Genomic DNA, 23,300 nt, shown 5'->3' on the forward strand with positions numbered 1-23,300 from the left:
CCTAAATGAAAGAAAGAGATAAAGAATACTTATAAACAACAAGAACAACAAGGTACTTGGCTTGGGAAGAGGGCAAAGTTGAAGACCTAGAACAGGTGCCATAAAACTGAATTATTTAAATAAAGAAATAAAAGGAAAAAAGAAACTTGTTTGGTCTGTGTAGTATATTTTGAATTTTTTAAATGGTCTGTTGTGCTTCTGTTTTGTTAAGATTATTTTTAGTTGGAAAGATGGTTGTAGGATATGACTTTGCTGCATGGTGTGGTAACAGTGGTCTCTGGTATTTAATATGTACAGCCTGATGTGTGTGTGTGTGTGTGTGTGTGTAGGGTCTGGGGGTGATTGTCAGCAGCCTTTCACAAAGACAATCTTCTTGTGCTTCCAGATTTTCACCTGATGGAAGGCTAATTGTATCATGTAGTGAAGATAAAACTGTTAAAATTTGGGATACCGCAAATAAGCAGTGTGTTAATAACTTCTCAGATTCTGTAGGGTAAGTCCCTTCTGTGTGCATTTATATGGTTTAGTTTGCTAAAGAGACATTTAATTATTAGGTTCGAATAAATAAATGAAGGTAAAGAAATCAAAATATTAGACTATCTTATTCTTTCCTTCTAGGTTTGCAAATTTTGTGGATTTTAACCCTAATGGTACATGCATAGCTTCAGCAGGTTCTGATCATACCGTGAAAATCTGGGATATAAGAGTAAACAAATTGCTCCAGCATTATCAAGGTACCAGTTTCCATGACCACAGAATCCAGATGATGCCTGGCCTACTCCAGGAAACTCTTAAACCCACAGCCTATGCTTCTCAGTGTGGTATGACTCTCTTAAAGAGAGGCAGGGGCTGCCTTTGAATTGACTAGAGAATAGGTAGTTCCATCAACAGCATGGTCTGAGAACCTGGCGTGGATGTCAGAGTGGAGAGGAAAGTGGAGGGATCTTAAAAATGATGCCAGGGCTTAAAAAAGAAGTTACTGCAAGATGTTCACATGTTGGTTATCTGCATTACCTGAGAGGTCAGGGATAGAAATGGACTCTGAATTTTGAATCAGAAAGGGTTCTGTGAGCACAAAGAGGTGTTATAATTAGTAGAAAACAACATCCCATGGTGGCTATGTATTGAAGCTAGAAGAGAAATGAATTGATTTCTTATTTTTTTTATTGGATTTTTATTAAATCCATGTTTTCCTTTTAAAATTAGTTTAATACCATGTGGCAGACACTGTACTAAATCCTTACAACAGCCTAAGGATTATTATTATTATTATTGTCCCCATTTTAAAGATAAGGAAATTAAGGCTTAAGGAGGGTAAGTAATGTGCTAAAATAATTGATGGAACTAGCAGGGGGCTTTCTGTTTACAAAGTTCTCGGAAGAGCAGCCTTCCGAATGCTGTGTCATACTGCCTCCTGTTGGAAGGCTGGTGTCCAAAAATGAATTCTTGGATGCACTGGCAAGACTGCGCTCCTGAAAATATACTTCCACACTCTTACCCCCGAGCCTCAAGCCACTAATTGGCTCTGAAATTTCATTTAAGGCTAGGTTGTATACCTTATGTGAGCTGGTGGTAGTCAGTTCTTGGTCACGTTATATACGTATATATCTGAAGATTTTATAGTTATGTCGTTAACAAGACCATCTTTTGATGTCATATGTTCACTTTTAAAGCGATTGTGTCTCATTATTAGCTGGAAGCTTAAGCTGTATGATGACAAACTAGTTGTTTTAGTGAGCTACATGGAGCTTTGCTGTTGTGGAGACATTGTCTCTAATTGATTGTTATTTCCAGCCTAATATTGCTCATAGGGCAAAAGAACATCTTTAGAATTAAAAATTGTTCTCTGAACTTTTTGCTTTTATTTTCTATAAATCAGTTCACAGCGGTGGAGTTAACTGTGTATCATTCCATCCTTCGGGTAACTATCTCATCACTGCGTCCTCAGATAGCACACTTAAGATTCTGGATCTCTTAGAAGGAAGGCTCATATATACACTTCAAGGACATACGGTATTTGATACTAAGATTTGTGCTTTTTAAATAATATATATTTTAAAGTGTTGATCCATTTTATAATGTGTCTTTATTATCTTTCCAAGCGTAGCACATGTTGCTGGTATCACAAAAAAAAAAAATGTTTGCTTTCAGGGCTTTGTTTTTATCCACTGGATGCAACTCTTAGAAATATTATTTATTGTAATTCTTGTCAAAATCAGTGTGTCTTTCAATGGCCATGAAATTAATCCTCCACTGCTGTCTTCCTCAGTAGGTAATACAGGTTTGACTGGTCAAATGGGGATGGATAAGCATTTTCCTTACTTCTGGTCTTTCCCCTCATGTGGGGGCTGTCCCATAGCTCTGACACTGAGCCTTTCACACCCTCTCCCTCCTCATCACTAATCTCAGTGGTGGGTTTAGAAGGAGAAATTCAATGAGTAGAGCCCAGTGCTTTCTACTCTTGGGAGTCTGTCCTCAGTGTTTTTCTCTGATATTTCTTGTGGGCAGGCCTGTCCTCGTCCGGTCTTGCCTGTGACTAGGTACTCAAATCTGACTCATTCTGGGATTCAGTTCTAGAAAGCCCGTTTGCCCACAAATAAAGCTGCATTTTCTCTTTAAACCTCTTACCAGTAAGAAAGATGATATTCTTATGTCTTATTTTTCAATTGATTTAGAATCCTATGGGGAAGAGCCTTGCTATTTATTGAACCTGTTCAGTGATACACACACACACACACACACACACACACACACACACACACACACATTCTTCAGCGTATAATGCACTAAATAAAAACTCTATTTAAGAATATAAAGTATTCCTCCTTTCTGGGTAAATATTGAAACTTCTCTAAATCTTTTCGAATGCATCCTGCATTCTCTCTCTCTCTTTTTTAAGATATACTGGGTATTTCCTTTTAGCCAAGTATAAGCTGTTTATCTCCAGAAATAGAATAGGCTTTGTGGTCTAGGGGAGAAGGGCTTCTTTCTGCCTTCACATATCCTGCCTGGCTTCCTGCTTCGCTTTATCATTGGTCCTGCAGCTGTGTTAGAGCGAAGCCGAAATCAACACTAACCAGCTCAGATATATGTGTATCCATGGATTTAGGCTGAATAAACAACCAATAAAAGTGGTCAAGGACTAAAATATCCATGGAAGAAGGACAGAATAATAGGGAAAAAAAAGACAAGCACAATATTTTAGGAGAAAAGCACTATACAAAATGATGGAATTTTTCAGTCTAAAGGTATTTATGAGGCTATAATAACCTAAGTTTGTGTGATGATCTACTTGAAGAAAAATGCAAGATGCCTCCCCAAATTATTCTTTTATAGAAAAAGCATTAGCATCCCTCTGTTTTTTTGGGTTTTTTTGTTTTTGTTTTTTAATGTCCTTAGACATCTTGTGACTTGTCCAGCTCCATAGTCCTGGCTTAATTTCAGGTTCTCACCACCTCTCACCTAGATAATTGCAGCAATTTCTTAACTGGCTCCAACCATTCATTCTTATGCCAGATCACCACTCTCACAATCCTGACCTCAGTGTTCAACAGTCACAGCTCTCCTTCTATCTGTGTCCTGCTGGCAGAACTTTCAGTGGCTCACTCTTGCCCACATGAAGAAAGAACTCAGTGAAGCCTATCGTGGTCAGGAAATGGGCTTTGTTCATCTCACCTACAGACATATCATTCAGTTTCTGCTGGTAGTTTGTTATTCTGAATAAAGAGTTCTAAGCCAGAAAGTCCTTTTTTTAATTTTTATTTATTTATTCTTTAAAGAGACAGAGAAAGAGGCAGGCAGTCAGGGATTCTCCCAGGCAGGCCCTGTGCTGTCGTCAGCGCAGAGCCTGGTGTGGGGCTCAAACTCATGAGATCACAACCTGAGCCTAAATCAAGAGTTGGAGAGTTAACCACAGAGACATTCTTATTAACTTTCACATGTAAAAGTTTTTCTTTAAAGGGAAAAATGTGTATTTTCATATTTTTATTAGCATTGCTTTGTAAATCTAGTATCATTTTATATGTATTTAAATATAATTGGGTTGGTGCTTTATCTTTATTCTGCTCACATTAGTTGCCAGCAACTGGATGTGTTCTATCAGACTTAATTGCCTAAATAGTCTATATAGAATAGGATGAAAAACGAATAGTGTTCCTGGTGATGAGAAAACAATACCAAGTGCTTTTTTTTTTTTTTAAATCTCCCTTTATTTTCTAGGGACCTGTCTTTACTGTTTCATTTTCAAAAGGTGGAGAGCTATTTAGCTCCGGAGGTGCAGACGCACAGGTTTGTAAATCTTTCAGCCCCTTTTCTGATTTGGTTCGGGTAAAGAAATCCAAGACCTCAGCTAAGGTTTTTACAACCAGCTATTTTGTATATGTTAAGAGGATTATCAATGCGTTTATATTTTCATTTAATGCCAGGAAGTCTGCTGTCTCCTAGCTGAAATAGTGCCAGTTTTGATACTTTCTGGACCTCAAAGAGCAGTTCCTCTGGACATTTAATTATTATACGTGTAACTTACTGAATCCCCAGTGCTGGTGTGGCTCTTCCACTTGAACTACTGCCTCATCTTTTATCTCTACGTCTTGTTTTTCAAATGTTAAGCTCCTCGAGGATGGTAAATATAAATTGTTAATGTAGCAAATCTGCACTTTTTTTAGATGACCCAAAGTCATACATAGAACATGTAGATTTATTGAGTAAGGTAGACTATCAAGCCAAAAAACATGATTTTGAACTTTGAAAAATTAAAAGAGAATTTTAAAGTAGTAAGTTGTTTCTTAGTATGAATTTTAAATTGGGCGTGAGAGCAATTTAAAGTGCTAAATCTCTCCCTTCCACTCTTAAAAAATAGTATTGAGAAAAAGTAGTATTGTTGAAATACACCTCTAGCATTCCTGACTATTACAAGGGACAATTATGTCTTTTGGGTTGTTTTTTTTTTTTAAATCGGTTCTTTTGCTTTTACATGCAAGTGGATAACTGCCAACGTACTAATTTTTTATAGGTCTTATTATGGAAGACTAATTTTGATTACTTGAGTTGTAAAGATATTATTAAAAAAAATCTCAAAAGATTACATTTTGACTCATCACCACATCTTGTTGATATATACCCAAGAACACCACACCCTCATGAAGGAAAAATTGAGACTGTTGAAGTGAGTACTTTGCCCATATTTGTTCTACTATCTGTAAGTGTACATTTTGGGGCTATCGGTTAACTAGGTGCTTGAAATTATACTTCATTCTATAAAATCTAGTTTTGTTTTAAAACATCACTTAGGGAAACAATTATGTTCACTAACACAATAAAACTATAAATAATGATAACGTGTAGTACTACTGAAGCCTTTTGTATTTGCTTCTTGAAGGCCTAGAAATAAAGCTTTTAAAATTATGTTAATAATAATAGGAAATGAGAAATCAAACCAAAGGCCTGTGGTGACCGTGAAGCCAGAATTAACTTTATATTCTCGATGTGTTTAGGGAGAGTATATAATGGCTATGATGAAAACAGGGCTGAAGGGCAAGAATTTTTATAATAGTCATTGAAACAGGTATCTTGCAGCCTTTTTATGGCAAAAAAAAAGAAAATCTCATGGACGGTAAAAAGGAGATTTAGGCATTAAACCTAATAACTGAGGCCATTTTACTATTTGCCTTCATATATTTGGAAGTATATAATTATATATTTAGCTATAGGTTTTGTTTACAAGTTCCCTCAGGTCCTATAGATTTAAATGTTCTACTCTTTTCAAGACAAAATTCATCATTGCTGGATACTTGGCTGGTATTAGTCTGTTTCTTTCCATTTTGCATGATTCTTTGTAAGCCCCTTTCTCTTCCAAGAACCGAAGTCAGAAATCATTATCACCTATTTATCTGACTCAATTTTTCATCATTGACAGAGCCATGCTTTGCTTTTAGAGGAGCTGTTTGAGTTAACACTTACTCCTGAGTGACAGTTCAGTCACCAACACTGTTTATATGGTGGTCCCATGCTCCCTTCCACGCTCCCTGTGTCTCCACCTCAATCAGTTCTTTGATTCTTTGATTTTGGTATCCTTAGTCTTGGTTTTTCTGTTACTTCAGCCATTTCTGTTCGTGTGTGTGTGTGTGTGTGTGTGTCTGTGTATGTCTGTGTGTCTGTGTGTGTGCACGCATGCATTTTGTTTTTAAAGCTTTTAAGTTTTTTATTTTTATTATTTTCTAGATTTTGTTTAGTCTAGCCACATTTAGGAATTTCTGTCCTGGTTTTTTTCTTCCTGGTGTTTATTTTCAGTTCTTTGCTATAATTTTTGTTCTTTCTATCTTCTGACCATCTTTCCAGTTCTTCTAAACAAAGTATTTAGTACCTCTTTGTGCTATTATTGTATCATCATTATTACATCATCATTTTTTGTTTCTTTGAAAGAAATAATGTAATATAACTTGTGGTTTAATCACATTTTTGTTTTCAGTCTCTACAGTGATAGATGTAATTGTCAATTCCCTGCGATCACATGTATTCACATAAAATATTTGGGAGATATATTATAGGTTGAGTCCTCTCTCTTTTCTTGTTTTGCCCCCAGCTGGTTCCATTGACTCGTGGTGTGTGTTTTTCTGGCATTTCTGGGGCTTGGCTGGGCTTGGTCCTCCGTGCTGCTGCCCTGTCATCCCCTCAGCCACCTTCCCAGAGTGGCGGCGTGTAGAGCCCCAGGACCCTGACTCCTCAGTCAGCGATCTCTCCATGACACCACACCACCCTCACGTGAGAGAGCCAAGCCATTTTCTCTGTGATTTGCTGTCGGCCCCGGCCACTTAAGCGTGCTGGACCCTCTCTGAAATGTCAACAAGTTGTCTGAGAAGCGCTGCTCTTGACACAGCAGCCAGAAAGTGGTAGAAGTGGCTGGGCTGCTTTGGTTGGCTCGGTCAGGGTGACCCAGGCCTTGCAAAGCCACCCTCAGCCATACTTTTCACTTGTACACTTGAAAAATCTATTAAAAACTAACTTTTCATCTTGGAATTAGAGTTCAGTTATAAACAGAAAGGTGAGCTTTGTGACTGAATTACCTTTGTGGCCTGAAGAATGTCAGTCTCCATGTACGCAATTTCCATTACCTGTAAGCACTCACGTTTGCTTAAATGAAGTACACAGTTTGATGCTCATTTGCAAAACATCCTTAGTTCATGTGACGTAGGATGCCATAAGAGTGATAGGATGCTGCTTATGAACAACCAGCTGTTTGCTTCCCCCCCCCCCCCCTTTAAAAAGCTCTTAAGATAAAGCAAAAGTGTAAGGTTTTCTGGACAGAGGACATCTTTACAAACAAATGTTAACTATCAAATTTTTTGAACGCTCCAAGTTAATGTCTAGGGAACGTTCATAGAACCTAAAGACGATTAGTTTATAAATATCACCTAGAATGGAAGAGTATAAATCATAATAGAAGTCGTACTGTGTCCATTTATGATTAGTCAATTTTACTTTGAACTAGTAAATTTGGTGCATTCATTTCTTTTCAAAGGTTTAGACAAGTTCAACTTCCATATTCTACTTTGGAAATATTGGAAAATTAGAAAACTTTTTTTTTGAGGCCAGGATTCGTAATTAACAGGATGAAAAGGTATTTTTAAAAGATGTGGGGAAAAATGGCTCCTAAGTGATCTAATTATTTTCCCTATTTCTGAGTCTGAAGCCTCATAGTATTCTCATGATTTGTATTTTTTATGTGTCTTCTGTGAGGCTCATTTGAATGGCACAATCTCAGTCTTCTGGGTGAAATTGTGCAGGCTTTTGCAGAAGCCCCTATTTGCCGGCTGTGTTGGCTCCACTTGTTAGAAGGTGGGGCAATGTGCGGAGTCGTTGACCTTGGGGACCAGCTGGCCAAACATGGAAACTACTAATCCTGCATGGACAGAGAGGGTGATCGCAGGCTACTTTTAGAGTAAATGAGAGAAGGCTGCATGAAAGAAAGCATGACGCATGCAATCCTAGCTTCAGCTGTGTGAAGCAGGCCCTTCCTGTGTCCTTTCCACTGACCTAACTGCAGATCCTTTGTAGCACTCCTGGGCTAGGCATGCCATCTTTTTTTTAAATGTGTATTTTTAAATTTTATTTTTAAGTAATTTCTAAGCCCAGTGTGGGGATCAAACCTACAACCGCAAAGTCAAGAGTTGCACACTCTATGGACTGAACCAGACAGGCACCCCCTAGGTACTCCCATCTTAAATAAAAACGTAAGAACAGCTTCTTTCTTGTTTTGGTGGGAAAGAAGCCAAATTTGAAAACAAGGTATCTTAACTCTGACCACACTGTGCTATAGCATGTCATTGATTCATGCTGGCTTTATCCTCTTCAGACTGGTATGAGCTGAATCACACAGTTCTGCCCCCAGACAAAATCAAACTTTCCTTCTGGAAGGGGAACTTAGTGTATGTGCAGTACCCTAGGCTTTTGCATACTTTAATGGGAAGACAGTGAAGCCATCCAAAGGGCAACAGGCATCAAAATAGTTATTCTAGGAGAATTACAGAATATTATTGGAAGGGATTATTGTTAGTTAGCTAAAAAGAATTTATTAATAAAATAATTGTTCTGGTGGCTTTTAATTTAAAATGGCCATTTGAGATGAACTTGATCTATAAATTGCACTGGAAATTCTGTGTGATATTTAAGAGGTAGGAAAAATTCCTTTTACTTAACAGAATATCTATATAATAGTATTTTGTGATAGTCTGGCCATGATTCATTGTTGAAAATTGATCAATTAAGAACATTTTTGTAAATGTTGGTTTGCTTACTTACTTATTTATTTATTTAGAGAGAAAGCAGGGGAGGGGCAGGAGAGAGAGAGAGAGCGAGAGCGAGACAGAATCTGAAGCAGGCTCCAGACTCTGAGCTATCAAAGCAGAGCCCAGTGCAGGGCTCAAAGTCATGAATTGTGGGATCATGACCTGAGCCAAAAATCAGCCACTTAACCAACTGAGCCACTCTGGCACTCCTGAAAATGGATCAATTTAAGTCTTCAAGTCTGAGACTGAGTTTTTATATCAATCTTCTCCTAAGGTTGAAAACGTAACTTCAGGTATAAAATGACCACTTCTCTGCAAATTGTGTATTTTATTTCTAGCCATGGCATATGTTTATGTTGTTTTAGGCCTCAATAAATGTTCTTCAGAGATTACTTAATAATAACATTAGTAATAATAATAATAATAATATTGAATACATGCAAAGTTATTCTAATTGACTTATATAAATTGTCATTAAATCTTCCTTAAAACTCTACAAAGCACTCTTTTTATTACTTGATAAATTGAAGCACATGTAAGTTAAAGCTTAAAGCCAGAAAGTGGCAACACTAGCATTTCAACCCAGGCACACTGATTCCATTTTGTGCTTTTAACCATTTTGATGGAATGCTTCAAAATAATCTAAATTAAGTTTTATTCTGTTAACAGAGAATGAGTGTCTCTGTGCTTGACATATACTAGCTTTAGAGTATGCAACAAAGAACAAGACGGGCATTTCCCTTGCCCTTCAGAATTTGTTCGTAGCAGCCCTCGCGCTCCTTATAGAGCCTTGGAACGGGCGGTGAGTGTGAGGGTTCTCCTGCACGAGCCTCTCAATGACGTGCCCTTGTTCAGTGGTGGAAAATGCCACCCTCAAAAGGCAGCCCACTCCATTTCAAGGTGAGCGTAGTTACTACAGGGTCCTTCCCTTTAATAAGGACGGAGAGCTAGAATGTGCTGTTAATATTCCTGGAGGTTAGCTGGCAAAGAACTTAACTGGAAACATCACCCCGTCTGCACATTTTCTTCTTGAGAAGACTGTAAGATTTTACTTAATAAGAACAGCCTGCTCCATTTTAATGTATGTGTCAGCAACTTGTTAGTTACTTCGAGGGTCTTCCAACTTGTAGAAAGAAGCTCAAGGATTTCTCCACGAGAGAGGCTATTTCCACGGGATTTAGAGTTTTTGAACAGTTCTGATATCAGATAGTAAAACCAGATTGTATGTTTCGTAAGTAAATAATTTCATATGTACACTAGGTGGCAGTAGATAAAAGAGAATAAAATGTCTGCCAGCAGTCTCTCTGGAGGGCTGGGCTGAGACTGGAAGGAAGGGGATTTATCCTCAGGTTTCTTATCTCAGCCCTCAGAGCGGACTCAGCTGATAGGAGGGGGCTGTGTTTTCTGCCATCCGGAGCAGCCAGAAGGAAACCAAGGTGCTGGCAGGCTGAGCCGATAGGCCCTCATCCTCCTTCACTGTGCTAACCCTTCTCTGTGGTGTGAGCACTCTGGGGCCTGCATCTCTAACACAGGTGGCTGGGTCATTATAAAGGCCTCTTCATGTTTCCCAAACGATAACTTTACCCATCAAACATGGTAAATTCTTTCAAAGTAATTCTGCTCCTCTTCGCATGGGCTCAGCCCTGATCGCCCTAGTCCTGGGCTGTCCTAGTGGTGTCCTCACGGTTACCCTACACGCCTCTGTCCGATTCGTCTTGCTAAAGCACCTTGTAGGCTCCAAAATTCCCTCACGTGTCACAGTGGGCCCCTGGCAACCTCTCCTATTACCACCCTGTGCAAAGGTATCACATCGGCATTCTGCCTCTGTGCTCAGGAATGCTCTTGACCTCATCTCTGTCTCTTGGTTTTTGTTTTCTAAACCTTTCTTTCACAGATCCATCTTAAGCCCTTCCTATGTTTTCTCCACGGGAAAGATTTTCTCACTAAGTCAACAGTTGAAATCTTCTTCGGGGTTTTTGTATACCCATTGCTGGTATCGTGCATTTGATACAAAGTTCTGCTGTCTTTGTTGCCCTTGGCCAACTAACTTGTATTTCACAATCTTTAATAAATAATTGATGATGATGTGGCTTTATTTTTTTTTTAATGTTTTTTCATTTATTTCTGAGAAAGAGAGAGACAGCATGAGCAGGGGAGGGGCGGAGAGAGAGGGAGTCACAGACTGAAACAGGCTCCAGGCTCTGAGCTGGCAGTCAGCACAGACCCCGACGCGGGGCTCGAACCCACGAACCGCAAGATCATGACCTGAGCCAAAGTCGGACGCTTAACCGACTGAGCCACCCAGGCGCCCCGATGTGGCTTTATTTTTTATTTTTTTCTTTGGTGTTCTAGAATTCTGAAGTGACCTTCCTCAGAAGTAATAGCCAATCTAGTTAATTATTCCCTTGCTTTTCTTTTTTATTTACTATATATATTTGAATCTATAATTAGATGTTATTTACTTTTAGATGGTTTTAAGCTTTATACAAATGAAGTCATACTGAGTATATTTCTCTATAATCTGCTTTTTCACTTAACATTAAAATCCTGAGAGTCCTACGTATGGTTTCTGAATTCATTCATTCATATGTTGTTGCATATTGTATTTTATCTTCATGGCTGAGTAGGATCCCAGTGAATTTAGCCCAGTAGTAATTTGCTCGATTTATGTGTTTTTTTCTATTGTGGGTGAACATTTGGGGATCTTTGGTTGTGTGTTTTTTCCCCCACAGTTGTAAACAGTGCTGCTGTAAAGAAGGTCGGAATCATTGAGCTTTCTCATTTTTGGAGCCTAACAGGTGTTCAGTGGTATATTGCTTTAATCTGCTCTAATTACTAACTTTTCTGAAAATCGCTCAATGTGCTGGTCAATTGTTAGGTTTTCTCTTCCATAATTTTTTTCTTGGGATCACTTTCTTTCACATTAATTTGTAGATGTGTAAGAAAAACCTTCTTTTTCAGTTTTAGACATGATAATCTATCCTCCTTTCCCATGTTTTGTTGGTTAACTTTGTGGTGTCCAGTGTTAAAAAGAAATTCTTGATTTTGATATAATCAGATACATCAGGCTTTTAAATATTGGTTGTTCTATATTTTTTTTTTTTATTTTTGAGAGAGAGACAGAGACAGAGAGAGTATCTTAAGCAGGCTCCACACTCAGCATCGAGCCTGACATAGGGCTCGATCCCGTGACCCTGGGATCATGACCTGAGCCTAGACCAAGAGTCAGACACTCAACCAACTGAACCACCCAGGCTCCCCTAGTTAGGTCTTTTTAAGTATCTTTTACAGTGGTTTTATTATTTTTCCCATAAGATCTTACAAACCTTTGTGTGTTTTTTCTGATGTATTTACATTTTTATGGTATTGTCAATGATACCTTTTTGTTCTTTACAAAATTTTTTAATTAATGCTCAATGTGGGGCTCGAACTAACCACCCTGAGATCAAGAGTCGCATGTTCTACCGACTGAGCTGCCAGGTGCCCCATAAATACATTTTCTGCCTGTGTGACGGACAGGCATGCACTTGATTGTGTTTATCACTTTTGGATCTTTCTACTAAGTCAGCAACAGAGTCTCTTGGAATTTCTCCATAGATGATTGTGTATGAATAACAATTTTCTTTATTTTGTTCCAATTCTTACATCTTAACACCTTTTATTTCCTTTTCTTGTTTTAATGAACTGGCTAGGACTTTTTTCTGCATCTTCTGAGGTGGGTCATTTTATTTTATTTTTAAAAAATCTCTTTATAGGTGAATTATATTGATTTTCTAATATAAAATCAACTTTTTATTTCTGGGATAAATTTGACTTGGTCATAATGATCTTTTCGTATACATTGAGAGACTTGATAGGCTAATACTGTGCCTAAAATTTTTGTATTCATGTTAATGAATTTAGCAATACATTATAATTTTAGTATATATTAGGAAATACCTTCTGGGTTGTTGCAAATATCATTCACTTTCTTATGGTAGAAAAAACTAATGTTAACTTTTCTTGTATATATACACAGATCAATCCAAAGCTTGAGGTCATCGATTTGCAGACTTCTTCTCCCCCTGTTGTGGACATCCTTTCTTTTGATTCTGCTACGGTAAGTTTTCTTTGACATTTAAGTGGCATTCAATTATTTGACAAAATCCATTTTCCGTAAAAAGTGTGTGGGAGAGGAGATAAAAAATGGGCTAAACCTTATACAAAAAGTCATTTACAATGTGTCTAAATAGCCACCAGGGGGAGCAGTACTAATTTTCAGAAATGCCTTTACTTTGATGACGTTGAGCCCAGGCTAACCCGCGCTCATTGCTCATTGTGTCGTTTCCTATCTGGGTGCTATCCAGGTGACGTTTCACTTTGTTGTCACAGAATAGGTTTTCTTCTCTGTTAATTACCTTTCAGAGATGCTACACTCACTTCTAGTTTCTCCTTAGAAGTTATAAGAAAAGCAGCCGTTTCCCTTTGTTTGTCCCTATTGGTGGATTATCCAGAGATTAAGTATTTCTGGTATTTGCAAGTTTGTTTATAAGACCTATACATATAATTTATTTGTGCAGTGTAAAGTCAAAGGTTTAGACTTCAGTTGGAGTCTGTTAGCCTTTGCAAGGCAAATCATTGCTGCCCTCAGTTCCTGCTAGCTAGCCTATGCAAAACTAGTCCTAAGAATGAATGGGAGGAATTGCATGCATGGTCTTTTGCTGACACTACTCTGGTGGTGTCAGTATAGTTCAATATTTTGGAGAGATTATTAATGCGTGGCCAAAAAAGAACAAACCAAAACATTTGACATTACAACACTGCACACTTTTCCAGCAGATCTCAAGAATAGTATTTTTTGTAGAGTAATTCTGCAGAAGGTCTAGTCCATCCTGAATCTATCTTGTACCAGAAAGAGCTGTAGTTATTGAAGGGTTCTCTCAGTGTTAATCCCAGTCAGAGAATACGCATAGATCACTCATGAGAAGTTCCGACAAGAAATCAGCATGGGGGTTGGGAGGGGGCGAGTAACCAAGGAGATGATTGTCAAAGGGAAGGAAATCCAGTAATTGGTGTGATACCTAGAACCTCCAGCAGGTCTGTGGTCTTGGCTCTTACAGTGTTCATGTTTATAAAATATCCCTCCTAGCACTCCTGCATCAGTAGCTTCCTTATGACATTCCGAATTAACGAGACATCCAGTTCTTGCCATATTGATTGGCGACTTGTAATAGTGCTCAACACACCTATGTTTGTTCAATGATTTACTCAAAAGGAATGCTGTTCAAACATAAATTCCAATGAGTTGGGTTTTTGCCTCTGTAGTGAGAGGAGCAAAAACAATCTGTGGCTTCTGAGATCTGATGCCTTCTTATGAGGTGGTCAGCCTATAAAGTCAGGCATGCCTGGCGTAGAAGAGATCACAGAGCATCAAAAATCTTTGGTCCACAGTCACCTTGCCAATACCCGTCAAGCTTAACAAAGCCTCATGACCTGAAGAATCCAGATGTTTTTGAGGATATGCTGTGTAAGTAGCATAACTGCCACCTAGCAAGTGATAGCAGAGTGTCTGTCCCTGGATGCTAATCCAGAGCTGCACAAGCCAACTAGTCCATGTTATAGGACCCTAACTCAGGGACTGATGCCTGTGGGACTTTGAGAGGAGAATTTTATATGATAAATAACACAAGTTTGCAGCTGTGCTACAAAACTAATAAGATTAAGAGTATGATGATTGTCCACATAAGGGATAATATTAGGTGAGATTATATGAAATTGCCATATTGTAGGCAAAAATGGCCCAAAATCAGTGATTTCCCATGGTTCAACCCAATATGTAAACATTACAAAGAAGACTATATTGTTACTTTGAGTTGTGTGCTTAATGCTTCATACAAATAAAACGAAACACAGGAAAACAAAAGCATATTTGCTCTCAATTGGTTTAGCATTAGGCAAAGGAAGTCCCATCTAGGTAGATTATTTTACAGTCTGGAAGATAGCTGGTTGCCTCCAGGCAAGGTGTAAAGACTCCTGATGTTGTTTAGTTTACTAGGACATTTTCTGAAGATGTAACTAGATGCTCATAAAACATCTTTTTATAAAGAATACCTTTAAAGCTTCTTTCTTTAAATTGTCAAGGTATATATCTTTATTTTAGCTCATTGATAGATGATTGGTTAGAAAACTACAGTGAGGAGCACCTGGGTGGCTCAGTTGGTCAAGTGTCCGACTTTGGCTCAGGTCGTGATCTCGCAGTTTGTGAGTTCAAGCCCCATGTTGGGCTCTGTGCTGACAGTTCAGAGCCTGCAGCCTGATTCAGATCCTGTGCCTCCCTCCCTCTCTGCCCCTCTCCTGCTCGTTCTCTGCCTCTCTCTCTCTCAAAAATAAAGTAAACATTAAAAATTTAAAAAAAAAGAAAACTATGGTGAAATCACTTTAAATGTTCATGCTCCAAGACTTAATCTACTGGTAAGTCTTAATCTGTAGTCCCCTTTATACTTTGGCTGCTTTTCTTTGGCTTCTGCACAACAAATCAGGCATAATTGTAGAGGAGATTTGTTTCTACTCCGGCATGAAGCACAACTGCATTAAATATTTGTGATGTGAACTTTGCACGTCATTATAGTTTTTAAACCCAGAGAAATATTAGAAGCTAAAACACACAGTGTCTAAAGGTGGTTTAGGGTTTTGTTATTGTGGTTACTCTTTATTTGGGAGATTTATTTGTTTGGTTTTCATAGAAGACTGGAAGAAATTTTCCTTAGAATTCATTTCAAGATGAAACATAAAAAAGATTACTCTTTAAACCTTAATTTGTCAAATTTCCTAGTAGGATAAGAACAGGTTTGTTATGGTATAGGGAACAGTTGGCCTCTATTCCTTCTTTGACTTGATTTACTATTACATTCGGTATGATTTCTAGATCTGAGAATACCGATATCTAGTCTCTGGTGCTTTCTTACTACAGAGAAGAAATCATGGCATACAGTGTAACAGTTGGTAGCCCTGTGGCCTGCACTTGTGCATCTAATGCCAGGCAGGAAATCTGATACAATATTTTGGTATCAAAATAAGCTGTAACCAATCTGCATTTTTAAAGCTTAATTGATTTAAAAAAAAAAAAAAAAGGAGGGGAATGGTTGTAAAGGAATATACTGGCTGTCATATAGATATAGTTGTAAAATGTTGATCTCAGATTCCTGAATCTTTATTCTCATTACATTGTTACTTATTATATCCTGATTTTCTAAGGGTTTTCCAAGATTTCATTGAGTCTTTTAATATTTTCATTTATTCAGCTAGAATCAGACCAAGATTTTGTCATCAAAGTTGTACAACAGCATTTAGCATTGTCATCGACATGTGATGTGGGGTGTTCTAGACCCTTCCCCATCATCACTCCTCTCCCACAAAAACAGGCAAGAGAGGAATTTCTCTTCTGAATCCTAATGTAAAGTCTTTTTAAAAGACAATACTGATTATAAACAGAATTTGTTTCACATACTCTAGAGTTATTAAAATATTTTAGGTAAACTATATTCCTAAATTTTGACGTGTTGATTTTACTGTTATTTGTCCTACAAATGAACAAAATGAAATGGATAATCTTGCATGTGTTCCTCTGATTAATTTTCAAAACACTGGATTCTTTTCTGAGAATCAAAACAGCATTCTCATCTTCATTTTGGCAACTGTGTAGAATATGAACATAATGTGGATGCCTTTGTTTAGAATTAGGGACAGTATTTCGGGTCAAATTAATCTTTACAATAAACAGAGAATTGTCAGTTGGATTGTAGGGGAAAAAAATCCAGGATTGTGTTGCTCCATCAGTCAAAATATTTAAAATTGTAGTGCATGAAAGCATTACATGAGATGCTCAGTGGCCTCTCAGGCTGCCTACCTGACTTCAAGAAACTTACAACCTAGCCCCATAGAAATAAGAGATTAAGAAATAAGTGGCAATTTTCAGTATACTAGATGAAGAGCATGTGTGATTGTCATAAGAGATGATTGATAGAAGTATTCTGGAAAGATCACTAATGGGCTGGGGAAAACTCCTCTAGGAGGAAACTTTTGACCAGTTCTTGACCTAGCCAGAGTTGGGTAGGATTTTGATAGGTACATTCCAACTGGGGAAAGCAACGTGTAAGTAGACACCAGAAATAATTGAAAATACGTACCATGGTAATAAAAGTACATCGGTCTAGTTTGGGATTTTCAAGTTGCTTGACTTAATGGGTAGCCAATGCAGTAGAATGCCGGGAATATGGCTGCTCACAGCACGTGTCTCTCAATTCGTACCTAGGGAGTAACCATTCTGTGCCACTCACTATTTTTGCCTTTAGAAAAAGCGAACAATAATACCTGCCCCAGAGAAGCTGGCTTTCAACATTCTAGTGGGGAAGACAGGCAATTCACAGATTAAAAAATAGACTATATAATATAATATTATTATCCCAGCTCATATAGGCTCAAAAAATGCAAAGGTGTAAAAAGCACTGAAGGCAGACAGGACTAAGGGTGCATTTTAGGTAGTATGTTCAGGACAAGAGTCACATGAGAGGTGACATGTGAGGGGTGAAGGGAACATGCCACGTGGGTATCTGGGAAGGCTCTCCAGACAAGTGGGAGCAGTGCTAGAAGGCCCAAATGAGAGTGAGATGGGAGCCTCCAGAGACTTTCCTTCAGAGGTGGGACTAGTTTGACTTGGGTTTTAACACATGCACTGTGACTCCTACCATGTGGAGAATTGCCCGGAGGTGGGAGTGGAGAGGACCAGAAGGCTGGGTAGGAAGCTAATGAATAGTCAGCTGAGAGGCCTCCCTTGACCCACGGTGGTAGCAGAGGAGGTGTTGGTAAGTGATCCATTCTGGATGTATTTTGAAGGCAGAGCCAAGATGATTTCCTGACAGGTTTGATGTCAGCTATGGGATTCCCTGTCTCCTTTCCCCAGGGACAGTATCATGTACCCTTGAGGAACCTCAGGGTAGCTGAGATTATCTCCTGGCTCTGCATCATTTTGCCAGAGGGGTTGCTGAAGGAAAGAACTGTGGTTTTACCACATCCTTTTTTTAGGCTCAGGAAAGTGATCAATTGAATCAGTGCAAGAGATACTCTGCTGTTGCTATGATTTTGGGAAGTGAGTGCGATTGTAAAACACACATGACTCCCTCCTAGATGTCATTTAGATTTGTGTTTTCAGCGAAGTGCTCTGGTTGCCCTGTTGGAAAGATTTTTGCTTTGGCATATTTTTAGGAAGAAAAATGCTACCCACTTTCATGGAGATAGTCGTACAGTATATGCTCTCTGAAAAATATTAATGCATTGACAAAATATATGGACATACAAAGAATAAATTTCCAGATACATAGAGAATATTTCCATGGATGTTGTGGCAACAGTTTGTCCTGGTTACTAGACAACATTGCATAACTAGTTCAGAGCGATTCCAGGTCCTAACTGCTTATGTAAGGAAAGATTTGGAAAGACTTACTTGAAAGAACACAGTGTATGCAAACCTAAATGTCTCAAAACTAAAATTTATCGCTTTGAAAATATATAATGGTAATGTGCAATTTATTGTCCCCAGATTCCCCATTTATTTTTCCAGGAAAATCAATAAAAATCAGGTTGTACAAACCTCCTGCTTTCACTACTATTCTGTATGCTAACATTGCTGGGTTTACATATAAACCAGTCCTAATTTGGAGATAGAGGAGATTCTTTTTTAAGTTTTTTTTTTTTTTAATATTTTTATTTCTAGGAGAGAAAGAGAGACAGCATGAGCAGGGGAGGGTCAGAGAGAGAGGGAGATACAGACTCTGAAACAGGCTCCAGGCTCTGAGCTGGCAGTCAGCACAGAGCCCGACGCGGGGCTCGAACCCATGAACCGCGAGATCATGACCTAAGCGAAAGTTGGATGCTTAACCGACTAAGCCACCCAGGTGCCCCTCTTTTTTAAGTTTTTAAACATTGCAGTATTTTATGAGGTGACTTTTGATTTGTAAGTTTAGTGCATAGGATTTCTAAAAGTAGGTATGTTGGGGCACCTGGGTGGCTCAGTCGGTTAAGCGTCCGACTTCGGCTCAGGTCATGATCTCCTAGTTCATGGGTTCGAGCCCTGCGTCGGGCTCTGTGCTGACAGCTCAGAGCCCGGAGCTGCTTCGGATTCTGTGTCTCCCTCTCTCCCTGCCCCTCCCCCGCTCATACTCTGTCTCTCTCTCTCTCTCTCAAAAATAAACAAACATTAAAAAAATAAAAACTAAAAAAATAAAAGTAGGTATGTTGTTTGTAATTCTGTTGCAGCTTACTAAGCTTTAGGAAACAGTTTAACGTTATCCTTGGGCATTGGTTCAGTGGCCTGGGGTATCTTTGTCCTGGCCCTTGCTCTAAGCATTTGAAAGGAAATGAACATACATGTTTGTAGAATCTGTATCCAGGCGTGTCACTAGTTGGTATCTTTTACAATTCTCCTCCTTTTAGTAAAAGACTGTTAGACTTCATTACAGACAATAGTGAACATGTCAAGTAGGATACAGTAATTTTTTTTTTTAATCTAGTAACTCAAAAAGTTAAATGTAACTCTAAGATGCTTAGTAGGAATAAAATAATTCTTATCAGGGTTGAGAAATAATTTTAAAACATTGCCCTTTGAAATTGTAAGAAATGAAGTAATTAAATTGTGAAAGGCATTTTACAAATAAGACATCCATGATAATCAGTAGAGGTAATGAAAAAAATGCATTCACAGGTCTTTTACCATTTAGAAGAAAAAATGGCTTTTTTTCAGATACAAGTTATTTTAGAAATAGGAGAGAAAATATTAGAGATGGAAAGAGACTATGACCCATATGTTATAAAAACTACCAACAGTTGTGAATGTGGTAGTTGACCTTTAAAAAAATGTGTTTTTTGATTATTAAAGAAAAACCCAACAGAAACTTTTTAGACTGTTAAAGGAACATGATTTTTTCGTTTTTAGAAGACACAGATCTCATCATCTGTAAAATTTACTAAGATAGTACAACTATAAAAAGAGATTAATAGTATGGGTCAGAGGCTTTCTTTTTTTCTTTCAAATAAAATGTAGTTTTTAATAAAAATCATAATGGCCATAACTCTCAACTATTTGATTTAGCTATACTCAAAAATATACTAATTTGAGCTTCATTCCCAATTTGAAGTTCACAAAGAAAGGAAGCTTACATTAATGTAAGTTTCCTTTTATCAAAAAATGTTTTACTAATTAAATTTCAACAAAAATGATTTAGGAATTAAACTCTTCTTTATGAAATGTAAAAAAAAAAAAAGGAAACTCTTTCCAAAAAGATTTTATAAAATATGCTATTTGGGAATCCAACAGAGTACTTTTTAGAATTTCCTTTAGAATATCAGCACATTTCTAGGAACTGGAGATGGTGAAGTTCCAGGTATTATTTCTGCCTTCCAACTTCCTCAGCTGCTGTCTTTTTTTTTTTTTTTTAAATATAATTTCTTGTCAAGTTGGCTACCATACAGTGTATATGGTGCGTTCTTGGTTTTGGGGGTAGATTCCCATGATTCATCACTGACATGCAACACCCAGTCAGAGCTGCTGTCTTTCTAAGCTGTGACTCCTGGCTGCTGCAGCACTACTCTCCGTCCAGGTCCGGGGCTCTGAGCCGCACCCCCGGTTCCCACAGCTGAGACTGAGGCATGCTGAAGATGCCCAGCCGGTCTCTCTGCCCACACATCCAGTAACAACTGGTTCCTTCCTCTTCCTGTGGAAGAGCAACATCCTCTGAGATGAGAAGAAATGCACCCCGAGGAATGCAGGAACAGCAGTGAGCTTTTCACACAGGAAATTACTACAGTAGCACTCTGCAGAGTGCCCCGTCTCCTGGACTGTCAGCCCATAATGAGCTTCCTGCTGCTGACCCAGAGGATGATGTGCTCTGGAGCTAAACGCCACGTGTGGGTCTGTCAGTTTCGTGGAAAATAGTGAACTCAGCTTTCAGCTGCTCTATACATCTCTACCTATCTGGTTTTGAGTTATTTGGTGCTGCGTACACAGTAAAGCTAGATGGCTTTGCCCTTGTCTCTGTTTAGCCACTTGATAGTTAATTATTTGGTGGAAGTCAGCAAGTCTGCTAATAAGAATTTTCAGTTATTTGTTTGGACTTTACGAAATCAGGACTTGTAAAATATGTTAGGGCTTCAGAGAGATTAAAACCCCTTATAATCCAAGTGAACAGGCTATTAAGGCCCAGTGCTGGTCCTTGTCTGCTTCCTTCTCTGTCTTTCAATTTCCTTTCTTTTACTTTCTGAGGTAGACATCGGTAGAAGGTACTAGAATGTGGGTATGCCATACATTCTCAAGCATAGGTAAAACTTTGTTGCTTTGAACCAACCAACCGACCCTTATCATTTGCATTTCAAATGGATTTTTACAATTGAAGAATGTTTTAGTATAATTTGACTTTATTTTAAAAAAATTAATTCCTGTAGTGTTTTCTCTTTCCTTTCCATGAGGTAATGATGGTTACTACAAAGCCCAGTTTGTATATTACATGTACAATTTAAACTGCTTTCCAAATCGCTACAGAATTTTGCTAGGTTTCAGTGTTTATGGTGGCAAAATTATTTTACTTTTCATGTATTTGAGGATTATTTTACTAAAGCATATACAAGTTACTTGTTTGTTCTGAGTTGAAGGGGAGATGGAGAAAGAATGCCAGGCATTTCCTCTTCCTTTTCAGAATGTCTTTTTAATGAACACTCCTCTTTCCTCTGAACAAACCATTTCAAGTTAGCTGGGGGCCCCTATATGCCCTGTTTCCAATAAGCCAATCTATTTCCTTTGTTCCTCTAGCCCTAGAGAGGTAGTTATTTCATTCATTTGCTATTTCTTCTTACCTCCGTCCTCCTTTTTAGTCTTTACAGACTTCCAAATGTGTTTAACCAGTTCCCTATATTAAATGCTCTCTGTTAAAAAAGCTGCTGTGATTTCTGTTTTCCTGCTGGATCCTGAATGATCATCCTAAAGATCTTAAATCATCTTAAAAAATAATAATAAGATGTACTGACAAAGACTTCAGATAACTTCATATTTGAGTTATGTTTATGCCAGCATTATTTATAATAACAAAAAGATGGACACAAATCAATACTTTCAGAGAGTATTGGTTAAATAAAAGCATAGTATATCAATAGATGGAATATTATGTAGCCATACCATATTTAACAACAACCAGATACAATGTGTGATTCTGGATTTGATTCAGGGTCAGTGGGAAAACTGCTATATAGGGCATGAGTAAGACAATTGGCAAAAAAGTAATATGGGCTGAATATTGGATAATAGTATCAATTCTAAATTTTCTGATTTTGATAATGATACTGTGGTTATATGAGAGAATGGTCTTGTCTTTAGGAAATACCCACTATAGTAATTTAGGTACAGAGGCATAGTGTCTATAGCTTCTCCCAAAAGATTCAGAAAAAAATTAAATAGATAATGATATAACAGATGTGCCAATATGTCCATACATGAATCTAGATGGATATATGAGAGTCCTTTTCATTATTTTTGCAACTTTTCTGTATGTTTGAAACTATTTCAAAGTGGAGGTTAAAAATCACATATATCTTTATAGGGAAGTATGATTTTTATTTTTCAAAGTTTTTAAATATGAATTTTATCTTTTTATTAAGTGAAAAAAGTATATTATAAGCAATATGATTCTAATTTTGTCAAGAGAAACAAATATGTTTATCCATTTAGTGGAATTTTTAGCATCTTGTATATATTTTATTCTAACATGGACATCTGAAATTTACCCAAGGTCATCCAGCCAGTATGTAACAATACTCGATTTTGAACTCTACCTAGCTTTAGAGAGTGTGCGTTTAACCAGTATGTAGTATGAATATGTTTGTTGGGGAAAAAATAGCAGTAACGTTCCTAATTATACAAGGAATGAAAAATAGTAAATAAAAAAAAATGAGAAAACACATGTGCACCCTCACACAAAATACAAGAAACAGACAATTAACAGGAGACAGCTGTTGTTAACATTTAAACTGTAGACTCCTGGGAAAAGGTTACTGCTGGTAGAGGCTCGAGGCTTGGAAAAGAGGCCCCGCCCTCCAGGCTCAGAGGACAGACCCAGCAGAACTGGAACCGGCCTCCTGAGAGGCACTGGTCCCTGGTGCTCGTGTCTCTGTGAGGGTCATGGCTGTTTTGGGAAGAGGCTGACTCACGCAGCAATCAAACAGGGAGAAGAGCCTGTCACCTCTGATCTCTGGCCTCCTTTTGGCAGAGCTTCCCAGGGAACTCAAGAGAAAGAGAAAGCTGTAGCTTACAGAGGCCTAGTGTCAGCATCACAAACAAAGTTTTGAATGGTGGATTTGGAACCAAGAAACATGCTCTATGAGAGAAATTACTGAATCGGTGGATTTGGAACCAAAAAATACACTCTATGAGAGGAATTACTGAATCAGTAGATTTGGAACCAAGAAATATACTCTGTGAGAGGAATTACTGAATCAAAG

General features: G+C 38.0%; 1 protein-coding gene across 3 annotated transcripts in view; it reads left to right on the forward strand.

Annotated features, from left to right (window-relative positions):
* POC1B (POC1 centriolar protein B) overlaps positions 1-23,300 on the forward strand; it is a 95,482-nt gene that overhangs the window by 43,321 nt on the left and 28,861 nt on the right. For all 3 annotated transcript variants that reach the window (XM_039240227.1, XM_039240228.1, XM_039240229.1), the window contains 6 exons: positions 386-493; positions 619-734; positions 1,880-2,013; positions 4,219-4,287; positions 5,012-5,164; positions 12,802-12,882. In XM_039240227.1, the coding sequence (XP_039096158.1) occupies positions 386-493; positions 619-734; positions 1,880-2,013; positions 4,219-4,287; positions 5,012-5,164; positions 12,802-12,882 (661 nt within the window). The remainder of the gene's footprint in view (positions 1-385; positions 494-618; positions 735-1,879; positions 2,014-4,218; positions 4,288-5,011; positions 5,165-12,801; positions 12,883-23,300) is intronic.

Source organism: Hyaena hyaena, unplaced genomic scaffold (genome assembly GCF_003009895.1).
Source record: "Hyaena hyaena isolate Hyena2069 unplaced genomic scaffold, ASM300989v1 scaffold_170, whole genome shotgun sequence".
Taxonomy (NCBI): Eukaryota; Metazoa; Chordata; class Mammalia; order Carnivora; family Hyaenidae; genus Hyaena; species Hyaena hyaena.